Source organism: Saccoglossus kowalevskii, chromosome 19, assembly GCF_978046115.1.
Source record: "Saccoglossus kowalevskii chromosome 19, keSacKowa6.1, whole genome shotgun sequence".
NCBI classification, from domain to species: Eukaryota; Metazoa; Hemichordata; class Enteropneusta; family Harrimaniidae; genus Saccoglossus; species Saccoglossus kowalevskii.
The window spans coordinates 22,938,939-22,952,527 of record NC_140659.1 but is presented as its reverse complement, the minus strand read 5'-3'; the positions used below and the strand labels follow the sequence as shown (position 1 = coordinate 22,952,527).

The 13,589-nt window shown below is 31.2% G+C and overlaps 1 protein-coding gene across 1 annotated transcript in view; it reads right to left on the bottom strand.

The window, feature by feature from the left end:
* Positions 1-9,094: 9,094 nt before the first annotated feature.
* The window catches only part of LOC100372820 (uncharacterized), a 79,699-nt gene continuing 75,204 nt past the window's right edge, over positions 9,095-13,589 (bottom strand). Inside the window, exon 47 of the mRNA XM_085493755.1 lies at positions 9,095-13,265. Coding sequence (XP_085349881.1) covers positions 12,911-13,265 — 355 coding nt within the window. The 3' untranslated portion in view covers positions 9,095-12,910. The remainder of the gene's footprint in view (positions 13,266-13,589) is intronic.

The window sequence follows — 13,589 nt, the reverse complement described above, 5'->3', positions numbered from 1 at the left end:
AGGTTCCACAATGGAGAAACTGCTAAAACTAGTTAATTAGAACAGCACCATTTTTTTTTATTCAACTTGAAATTCAAATAATCCGTGATCGCTCCAGTCCTCTCGATGGACTGTGATATGGTGCACAGTCTAATAACAAGTAAATACAAAAATATTGGTATAATATAGACATTTAATTCTTTCAGATCTCAAAACAGAACTATGTTCCTTTGGTACAAAATGAACACAGAAATTTGAGAAATCCATGAAGATGTGCAAAATGTACCAAAATGATGTTGGCACTGATGCCGTTCACAGGGTTAAGCATGACCCATATATTCTAAAGAGTGTTGATCTAAATGAACCATTTCCTTTTAAAGTTCTTATTTGCATTGAAGTACTGTTCCCTTTTGCGTGTTACTGTGACGTTCTTTGAGAAACTTGTCTTAATACTGTTCAAAAAATGCTATTTTTTTTAGAACATTCCATAGATTGAACACAAAGTTAAAGAAAAATTTAATTTTGTCACTTTTTAAACCCAGATTTTTGAAATAATTCACGACAAAAAAAAAAAAACTCCCCTAAACAGAATCATCATACCATGATCATACGTAAATTTGCATGGTTACTCGGGATTACGTCTTCGAGCAGCGTTCCACAGCAGCTCGCACACTGAGAGCTCATACACAGAGGTGCGCGTCTTGGCAACGTGGAACGTTCTGTGACGTGCCTTCGCTCGCGAGAATGATCTATTGATACACTTTGCTGGGTGAGCTGCGTTGTGTCGTCACATGAAGCGCTGTCCAAGCACGTAGAAAGGACGCCGACCTGCAGCGTCAACGGGGTGAGTTGCCTCCTTGCTCTGACCAGAAGACAATTGACCTTGACATGCGGCACTATATTTGTTTGTTTTTTCTCACCACACCCAATGGACTGGTGTGTTGATGGATCGATATCGACTATTATCAAAAAATACAACCCGCAAAGATGGTTAGCGTTTATTTGTTGCTGGGAATTCATTAACGCGCGCAGTCGATACTCAGGTTTACAATTCAAATCACCAATGACCTGAAGACGTTGAGTTACGTACTGTAACGCTAATTCAAGCAGAGCAAGAAAAGTTTTCCAAAGTAAAAAACAAATAAATCAAGTATTTATATATATTTATTAAGTGTTTTGGATACTTATCTTATAATATAATTTCGCGGAAAAAGCGCGGTGGTCGTCGCGCAGCGCGTGTTCGAATTTCATGTAAACAAACAATGTATTTTACACGCGTTGTATACGTCGCTATGAGTCCCACATCGAACAGGACGCGGCACGACGACTGCCGCCCTTTAATATATAGATTTAGTATAGATTTGTAATATATGCAGTGTTAATTATAATTATTATCTTAATTGTTATTATTATTATAGTAATATATTTAAGTTCTTTGGTCTTAATCCCACATTATTTTGTACGGTACTTTAGAAAACCGTATAAACAAATCCCATTAAAATGTTACCTCCATGGGCATCTAAACCAAAATGTTCATGGAAAAAAGACGTTTTTACAGTTTACAGTGGAAATTGAATGTTTACAGTTTACAGAGAAAATAAAGGTTATTTTACATTTCACGGAAAATTAAGAAAGAAAACCTAGAAAATTCTTGTACGTACCAAGAAAATGACACATTTTTACAGTGTACGAACAAAAAAAATATTTGATTGATTACATTGTAAGTCTAGCCTGTGATTACAGAATTACGAAATTTATTTTTTCAATTTACGTTGCACGAACAAAAAAATATTGCAATTACGTTGAACGAAAATAACCCTTGTCCCCCTCTTCATTGTTTTTTTTTTTTTTTTTTCTGACTGTATATTCACAACTCATCTAGTTCTCCATCAGCCAACACTTGCCTGTAAACTTGACTTATACTTGTAGTTGAATGGAAAATGGTCCACGGTATTGCCTTGTCGTTTTTTGTGTAATTTTACAATTCCGTGTCACACATATAGTGGTGATGTATAATTAAAATAGTGTATTCGCGAGGGCGCTGTTCGATACATAATGAAAGTCATTTACTAGTATCAGAAACCTGCCTTTGTAGAATGCTCGAATCCAAACCATTGAAATTCGTTACAATCTATAAACACATTGTAACAGTTATGTCTGTTTCATTGAACAATCATCAATGATGGCGAATGTTGAACTACATGTATTTGCATCACAACTTGGCTTAATCTGATTAAAATTAGATCTTTTGTAGCAGTTTTTTTTTAGATATATTTTTTTTACTATTTTGATATGAGGTATACCTTTTTTATTGCAACATCCCTCACAAGATAGGTTTTCATAACGAGTCTGACCTTATTTTAATCACATTAATCTACACAATATATTAAACAAGTTATGCATGGCACAGTCCCAGTTAGTTATCAAATTTAAGATATATAGTTTTGTTTATAGTAATATAGCTGGAAACATGTCAGGAGTATGATTATGATGATTGTTTAACATTTAAATGATTGACATTTGCATTTGATCGTCAAACGAGTATTGAGAGATATTGCTCTGGAACAGCATTAATTAAAAATATAATTATAAAATTTGAACATAGTCAGTCAAAGCATGTCAGAGATATGGCTCTAGAAGCCCATTCATTAAAACAAAATAGCCACTAGTCAGCCATTCTGAATCTGATCTAAAAAATAAAATAACGTGCATCAAGAACCTGTAATGTCTAATGTATGTACCAAATTTGAACAAAACCCACCCATAAATGCCAGAAATGCTTGATATTTGAAGATATTTTAGCACAAAAAACGCAACCATTCGGCCATTTTTAATAGGATCGTCAAACCAATATATGTGTATCTATGACATGATGGCCATTTTGAATCTTATCTGAAAAACAAAATGATGTGCATCAAGGTCCTATAATGTCCAACGTATATACCAAGTTGTAACAAAATCCATCTTTAAACAGCCGAGAAATGGTTGATTTTGATGATTTTTAGAATAAAAATAGCCGCCATTCGGCCATCTTGAATCAGATCGTAAAACAAATTGATGTGCATATGTATAATATCATGTATGATGTATGTGTGAAGTTTGATTGTGATTGGTCCAGGCATTTCTAAGATACAGGTCCGGGCGCACAGGACCTGTTGTCAGGTAACAATGCATTAAGCAAGTCATTTGTTCAATTCATAATTTATAGAAAATTTATTGGAAACAAAACGTATATATTAAATTACTACACATGCATCAATGGATAAAAAGAATTTCGCTTTGTTACTAAACTACACACAATGGAGTGAATTGATGCAGAGTAGACATTTTGCAGACTGAGACTTCAATAAATCATTTGTACATCATCTCATTAAATATGCAGACTTTCCAATGTGATGATGAATGTAAATCATCTCATTAAATATGCAGACTTTCCAATGTGATGATGAATGTAAATCATCTCATTAAATATGCAGACTTTCCAATGTGATGATGAATGAAAATCATCTCATTAAATATGCAGACTATCCAATGTGATGATGAATGTAAATCATCTCATTAAATATGCAGACTTTCCAATGTGATGATGAATGTAAATCAACTCATTAAATATGCAGACTATACTAATGTGATGATGAATGTAAATCAACTCATTAAATATGCAGACTTTCCAATGTGATGATGAATGTAAATCAACTCATTAAATATGCAGACTTTCCAATGTGATGATGAATGTAAATCAACTCATTAAATATGCAGACTATACTAATGTGATGATGAATGTAAATCAACTCATTAAATATGCAGACTTTCCAATGTGATGATGAATGTAAATCATCTCATTAAATATGCAGACTTTCCAATGTGATGATGAATGTAAATCATCTCATTAAATATGCAGACTTTCCAATGTGATGATGAATGAAAATCATCTCATTAAATATGCAGACTATCCAATGTGATGATGAATGTAAATCATCTCATTAAATATGCAGACTTTCCAATGTGATGATGAATGTAAATCATCTCATTAAATATGCAGACTATACTAATGTGATGATGAATGTAAATCAACTCATTAAATATGCAGACTTTCCAATGTGATGATGAATGTAAATCAACTCATTAAATATGCAGACTTTCCAATGTGATGATGAATGTAAATCAACTCATTAAATATGCAGACTATACTAATGTGATGATGAATGTAAATCAACTCATTAAATATGCAGACTTTCCAATGTGATGATGAATGTAAATCAACTCATTAAATATGCAGACTTTCCAATGTGATGATGAATGTAAATCATCTCATTAAATATGCGGACTATCCAATGTGATGATGAATGTAAATCATCTCATTAAATATGCAGACTTTCCAATATGATGATGAATGTAAATCATCTCATTAAATATGCAGAATTTCCAATATGGTGAATGTAAATCATCTCATTAAATATGCAGACTTTCCAAGGTGATGATGAATGTAATACATCTCATTAAATATGCGGACTATCGAATGTGATGATGAATGTAAATCATCTCATTAAATATGCGGACTATCCAATGTGATGATGAATGTAAATCATCTCATTAAATATGCGGACTATCCAATGTGATGATGAATGTAAATCATCTCATTAAATATGCGGACTATCCAATGTGATGATGAATGTAAATCATCTCATTAAATATGCAGAATTTCCAATATGATGAATGTAAATCATCTCATTAAATATGCGAACTATCCAATGTGATGATGAATGTAAATCATCTCATTAAATATGCAGACTATCCAATATGATGATGAATGTAAATCAACTCATTAAATATGCGGACTATCCAATGTGATGATGAATTTAAATCAACTCATTAAATATGCGGACTATCCAATGTGATGATGAATGTAAATCATCTCATTAAATATGCAGACTTTCCAATATGATGATGAATGTAAATCAACTCATTAAATATGCAGACTATCCATTATGATGATGAATGTAAATCAACTCATTAAATATGCAGACTATCCTAATGTGAATATGAATGTATATCATCTAATTAAATATGCAGACTATCCAATGTGATGATGAATGTAAATCATCTCATTAAATATGCAGACTATCCAATGTGATGATGAATGTAAATCATCTCATTAAATATGCGGACTATTCAATGTGATGATGAATGTAAATCATCTCATTAAATATGCAGACTTTCCAATATGATGAATGTAAATCATCTCATTAAATATGCAGACTTTCCAATGTGATGATGAATGTAAATCATCTCATTAAATATGCAGACTATCCAATATGATGATGAATGTAAATCAACTCATTAAATATGCGGACTATCCAATGTGAGTTTGAATGTAAATCAACTCATTAAATATGCGGACTATCCAATATGATGATGAATGTAAATCAACTCATTAAATATGCAGACTATCCTAATATGATGATGAATGTAAACCATCTCATTAAATATGCAGACTATCCAATGTGATGATGAATGTATATCATCTCATTAAATATGCGGACTATCCAATGTGATGATGAATGTAAATCACCTCATTAAATATGAGGACTATCCAATGTGATGATGAATGTAAATCATCTCATTAAATATGCAGACTTTCCAATATGATGAATGTAAATCATCTCATTAAATATGCAGACTTTCCAATGTGATGATGAATGTAAATCATCTCATTAAATATGCGGACTATCCAATGTGATGATGAATGTAAATCATCTCATTAAATATGCGGACTATCCAATGTGACGATGAATGTAAATCATCTCATTAAATATGCGGACTATCCAATGTGATGATGAATGTAAATCATCTCATTAAATATGCGGTTTATCCAATGTGATGATGAATGTAAATCATCTCATTAAATATGCGGACTATCCAATGTGATGATGAATGTAAATCAACTCATTAAATATGCAGACTATCCTAATGTGAATATGAATGTATATCCTCTCATTAAATATGCAGAATTTCCAATATGATGAATGTAAATCATCTCATTAAATATGCAGAATTTCCAATGTGATGATGAATGTAAATCATCTCATTAAATATGCGGACTATCCAATGTGATGATGAATGAAAATCATCTCATTAAATATGCGGACTATCTATCGAATGTGATGATGAATGTAAATCATCTCATTAAATATGCGGACTATCCAATGTGATGATGAATGTAAATCATCTCATTAAATATGCAGACTTTCGAATGTGATGATGAATGTAAATCATCTCATTAAATATGCGGACTATCCTAATGTGATGATGAATGTAAATCATCTCATTAAATATGCAGACTTTCCAATATGATGATGAATGTAAATCATCTCATTAAATATGCGGACTATCCTAATGTGATGATGAATGTAAATCATCTCATTAAATATGCAGACTTTCCAATATGATGATGAATGTAAATCATCTCATTAAATATGCAGACTTTCCAATATGATGATGAATGTAAATCATCTCATTAAATATGCAGACTTTCCAATATGATGATGAATGTAAATCAACTCATTAAATATGCAGACTATCCAATATGATGATGAATGTAAATCAACTCATTAAATATGCAGACTATCCTAATGTGAATATGAATGTATATCATCTCATTAAATATGCAGATTATGCAATATGATGATGAATGTATATCATCTCATTAAATATGCAGACTATTCTAATGTGATGATGAATGTAAATCAACTCATTAAATATGCAGACTTTTCAATGTGATGATGAATGTATAGCATCTCATTAAATATGCAGACTTTCCAATATGATGATGAATGTATATCAAGTCAATAATTATGCAGACTATCCTAATGTGATGATGAATGTAAATCAACTCATTAAATATGCAGACTTTCCAATATGATGATGAATGTAAATGGACTCATTAAATATGCAGACTATCCAATGTGATGATGAATGTATATCATCTCATTAAATAGGCAGACTATCCTAATGTGATGATGAATGTAAATCAACTCATTAAATATGCACTTTCCAATATGATGATGAATGTAAATGGACTCATTAAATATGCAGACTATCCAATGTGATGATGAATGTATATCATCTCATTAAATAGGCAGACTATCCTAATGTGATGATGAATGTAAATCAACTCATTAAATATGCAGACTTTCCAATATGATGATGAATGTAAATGGACTCATTAAATATGCAGACTATCCAATGTGATGATGAATGTATATCATCTCATTAAATATGCCGACTATTCTAATGTGATGATGAATGTAAATCAACTCATTAAATATGCAGACTTCTCAATGTGATGATGAATGTATATCATCTCATTAAATATGCAGACTTTCCAATATGATGATGAATGTAAATGAACTCATTATATATGCAGACTATCCCAATGTGATGATGAATGTAAATCAACTCATTAAATATGCAGACTTTCCAATATGATGATGAATGTAAATGAACTCATTAAATATGCAGACTATCCCAATGTGATGATGAATGTAAATCAACTCATTAAATATGCAGACTTTCCAATATGATGATGAATGTATATCATGTCAATAATTATGCAGACTATCCAATGTGATGATGAATGTAAATAATCTCATTAAATATGCAGACTATCCAATATGATGAATGTAAATCAACTCATTTTATATGCAGACTTTTCAATGTGATGATGAATGTATATCATCTCATTAAATATGCAGACTTTCCAATATGATGAATGTATATCAAGTCAATAATTATGCAGACTATCCTAATGTGATGATGAATGTAAATCAACTCATTAAATATGCAGACTATCCAATGTGATGATGAATGTATAACATCTCATTAAATATGCAGACTATCCTAATGTGATGATGAATGTAAATGAACTCATTAAATATGCAGACTTTCCAATATGATGATGAATGTATATCATCTCATTAAATATACAGACTTTCCAATATGATGATGAATGCATATCATGTCAATAATTATGCATTCTATCCAAATGTGATGATGAATGTAAATCAACTCATTAAATATGCAGACTGTCCAATGTGATGATGAATGTAAATCATCTCATTAAATGTGCAGACTATCCAATGCGAGGATGAATGTAAATCAACTCATTAAATATGCAGACTATCCAATGTGATGACGAATGTAAATCAACTCATTAAATATGCGGACTATCCAATGTGATGATGAATGTAAATCATCTCATTAAATATGCAGACTATCCAATGTGATGAATGTAAATCAACGCATTAAATATGCAGACTATCCAATGTGATGATGAATGTATATCATGTCAATAATTATGCAGACTATCCTAATGTGAATATGAATGTATATCATCTCATTAAATATGCAGACTATCCAATGTGATGAATGTAAATAAACTCATTAAATATGCAGACTTTCCAATGTGATGATGAATGTATATCATCTCATTAAATATGCAGACTTTCCAATATGATGATGAATGCATATCATGTCAATAATTATGCATTCTATCCAAATGTGATGATGAATGTAAATCAACTCATTAAATATGCAGACTATCCAATGTGATGATGAATGTAAATCATCTCATTAAATGTGCAGACTATCCAATGTGAGGATGAATGTAAATCAACTCATTAAATATGCAGACTATACTAATATGATGATGAATGTAAATCAACTCATTAAATATGCAGACTATCCTAATGTGAATATGAATGTATATCCTCTCATTAAATATGCAGACTATCCAATGTGATGATGAATGTAAATCATCTCATTAAATATGCAGACTTTCCTAATGTGATGATGGATGTAAATCAACACATTAAATATGCAGACTATCCAATGTGATGATGAATGTATATCATCTCATTAAATATGTGCACTATCCAATGTGATGATGAATGTAAATCACATCATTAAATATGCAGGCTATCCAATGTTGATGATGTATGTAAATCATCTCATTAAATATGCAGAGTATCCAGCATGGACTTTTTTATCCCATGTATCCAATGTAGAGGAAATATTTAAATCACCTCATTAACAATATTTAATACAAATACACATATTTTAAGCATTACACTTATTTACTCAATTTAGTTTGTCTTGTATACAGTAAAATACAATAAGTTAAACCATTATGTAACCCATAAAAATAAATAAAATATTCAAAAATGTACTCTGCATGAACTAAAAAAATGTAAACATTATCACCTCAAAAGTTCACAAAATATGACTCTTAAAAGGGAGAGGTTTGCTTACAACAAAATAGATGATCATCACAACATTGTCAACATTACTGGGGTAAGCAAAATAACTTGAGTATTAACAATATTTATATGTACATGGCTAAAAAATGAATGTCTGGAAAAAATTTACATTTCGGATAGACTTGGTTTAAAGGTTAAAATTTAATACAACTAAAGTCTTCTATAATGATGCAAGTGCATGCAAGTCAGTGGTTGCAATTTTGTTTGTACAACATTATAATTAACAAAAGTGTAAATCAAAGCTTCTATAAGTAATTATGATGTAAATATTGAATGTCAAGATTATGCAAATGTATATTCAAAATATCCGATTCCATTCCCCTGATACCACATACTGTGCCAATACGCATAATGTTCACAAAAAACATTTGTCAAGCTCTTATTCAATTTATATTTCAATATAAATAATGGTCAAGTGAAGTCTTATAATATAATAATTTTAAAAGAATAAAAATAAATGAAAGTACATTATCCGATAGAATATATTGCATATTTGTAAGAATAATTGACGTTTTTGGACCAAAACAGAAATCCAAAATGTAAAATTGGAAAGCATCCTATTTAAGACAAAAAAGTATTTATCCGTCTCTTAAGTATACATGACTTAATTTCTATCAGAGTACAAAATTGTAAAGTTGACATTGTTGCTATTTATAAGGTTTACTAAGTCTAACATTAAACAAGATGGGTAGCATGAAGGTATGGTAAGTTTGGTTTTACAGAAAATAGTCATACAGTAAGCTACATGCTGACATATATGGATATAATTGTGTGTACCAGTATACGAAAAGGTTTTCTGTCATTGTCTCAGCTAAGTATAAAATCAGAAATTCAAGCCAAATGAAAGTCATTTTTCTATGTACTGTATTTACGGTACATGATTGTTAGCTATATAAAAATTTATACTTCGCAAAATAGAGAAAAAATTCAAAAAATACAGTTAAAAAAATAAATTCAATTTTGATTTTATTTTGGTGCCTATTTAGAATGTATTTAACTTACATTGGATAGTTTAAAATAATGTAAACATGTGTAAATACTTTTAGTTACAAGGTCAGATTATAAAATATACAAAATTCTCAATATTTGTTATTATCTATGGCTTTCAATTCATAAACATATTTTTTTTAGTTTTAACCATTAAAAAAATATAGGAATAAATTTTGACAAAAGTAAGTAAATTCGTTGTCCAACATTTGTGTTTTACTGATCAAAACATCTCCTCATAGTACTGTAATAATGGCAAGACACTTGCATAGTTTGCTTTGTTGTTACTACAAGACAGTCAAAATAAACTAATTCTTTTTGACAAAAATACAATTTACAGTGGCGGATCCAGAGGGGGGGGGAGGTTGACGGGAAGGGCATGCCCCCCCCCCCCCCAAACGCATGACGATTCATATCATCTGGATTACGCATAGCTTCTCTGTAATTTACGCTCCGTATATCTTAAGCGAAGTTTGGACCCCCCAATACATTTTGCTGGATCCACCACTGCAACCTGTCGAATAATAGTATACAACTTGTGTGATATGACTTAAGTTACATGGAAATATGATCGCACAACAAACGTCCATTATCAGAAATATTTGCGCAAACGAGTCTGTGTAGGAAATCTTTTATTTCATTATTTTCTAGCATTCTTTTGTGTTTTTTGCCTTCTTGAAATATCCAATAAACACACTCATTTCAGTTTATGCGATCAAACTTGTCAAGTTCTCTGGTGCCAGAAATAAGTAACTCATGCAGAATTGTATCTTTATCGCATATCACCATGGGTACCAGTATCGTTGGCATCGCATAATATTATAATTCTCAGTGTCTCAAATACTACCTACAATTGATTTGTGGTGATCACATTGACTTTGAATGTCCAGAGTGGACACATTTGGTGTATCGTCAATTAAAACGTTATCCAAAATACTTTTATGTCCTAATACTACACATGGTCATTTACGCATGAGGCAAATTTTGTTTATGTCCTCATTTTTCTACGATGCTAAATGTATATCAGATTAAACATGTTTCAAAGTTGTAGGTATTCGTATCCAAGTTATTAAGTATAGACCTGCCATCTGAAAGCGAAAATGCCCACTGACGTATGTTTTTTCAGTTTATGTGTGTTAGTGAGTAGACAAATTAATTCAAAGAATGAGAGCACAATTAATTATAATAAATGAACGATAAAGCAATCAGCTGCATAAAGTCATGTGGCAGTTCCCGGCAAATATAAACTAAACTAAAAATGTGAAATAGAAAGAAACCATTACATCTTATGTTTTATGAAATTAGTAAATTATTATATTAATTATAATTCATCTTCTCACATTGACCACTAGACTGGCCCAGCGATGGCAATTTTATAATCTTTTTTTTATATTTTTTTTTAAGGCCAGACTTTTTTTATTCCTTGTTTCTCGAATTTTTATAAGGCAATTTTTTGAGGAGGGCGGAAAAAAAATAAAATTAATTCTTTTTATCCATTAGATTTGTGTGATTCTCAAAGAATTGTAAGTGAGATCATTAATTGGAGAGAAGAAATGAAATAATATTTTATTCCATGTATAATCCTGTTTCTCATCTGCGTGAGACTTCGGTACTCCCACGAAAATGCAACTTGGGTTTGTTATGCGTCGGGCGAAAAAAAGAAGAAGATGAAAATAAGTTTTTTTTAGCAATTGTTTGCGCGAGAAATTACGCTGCAATAAAATCTTATTTTTATTTCATTTTCGGCTCCTGTTCATTCGGTGGGTTCGCGAAACAAGGGATAATAAAAGTCTGGCCTAAACATGGTCCTACACAGCACCACTACTGGTTTATTCTGAGGAGTATTCATTTTTGTTAATTATTCATGATATGCAGTGATATTTTAGAACCCAAGAATGGAACACTTCCAAAAGAAGAAAATAGATGTGCACTTGCACAAATGATTCAATGTGTCAGGTCACATGTGCATTTCAGTTGCAGGTCAGATCAAAAGCTGCCTTCTTATTGGTTGATACCTTACAATTCATGCTACTCATTAGCATATTTATTACCTCACAAACAAGGTGACAACTATAGAGGGCGCAACAGAACAGACTATTCATGGGAATTTGGTGTCAACACAAGAGAATCTACAAATTTGATCTTTAAGGATTTATCATATAAATCAATAAATTTGAGCACATTTGGATATCATGTATATGCATTACACATCAAATACAACAAAGCATCATGTATTACATAAATGTGCCAGTGGTAGAGAAAGTTTTTTTTTTCATATCCAACTTTAAAGCAGGTGGGTTTGCTGGTGTTTACAGGCATTTCATGAGAAATAATAATTTCTGTACAACTATATTATTTGTTTTCACAGAAATTTGTTTTTTGGGACATAGGTCAGTGCCACGAGTGGTCAAATGTCACAAGTCAGATGATCACTTTCATAAAAATGTGTGATTCATTATTATATGATATTAATAACACTCTGCATATTTCACCTAATAATTTGTTTGGTGAAAATAACCCATATGAACATTACAGAATTATAGGAGAAATCACGGTTGTACCCTGTATCTACAATACATAACTCAGAATGAGTAAAGACTCTCAGAGAGATAGCAGAGGTGTGAAGGTTAATAATAATGAACTGTTTCACCGTTACAAATATAAACCTCATCTGATGGCATAATGTTAACAAACTGAGGTTCATGTTGAATACTACTTGCATGACTTGGACATGGAGTTACGTGATATGAATAAGCATTCTCATACGGTGGTTCATCAATGTTGTCATCTTGGTACGCATAATTGTAGCGATAATTGTGATCATTCAAGAATGGAATCGGTGAATCCAATGTTCTGTCTGTCATCATTAGAGAATTGACTCTTGGGATTTCATGATACATGGATTGGGACATTCGACGACCAAATATGTAACTGTCTTCGCCTTCCTTTTCATTATTGAGTTCTTTGGATTGTGGAAGACATCTGAAAATATTATGATCAAACATTATTATTATCAAACAAACATTCCACTAAATAATTTTAATTATCATTGCAAGTCAAAATTTTTGAGCAAATACTTTTCAATTTCCGCATTCATTTTGAACCAAATGAACAGCTTACAATTTTTCTCACAAAATTCAATCACTACTTTTGATTGACACAAGCACTAATATTTTTAGACGATGTGAAAGTTGACAGTTGTGATAAGGATTAATATCAGGTGGCATTTCTGGTTGTTAAATGTCAGTTTTGTCTTATTTGACCTTTTTAACTTTGGGTGGAAAATGTTGCATATTCCGTAACTAT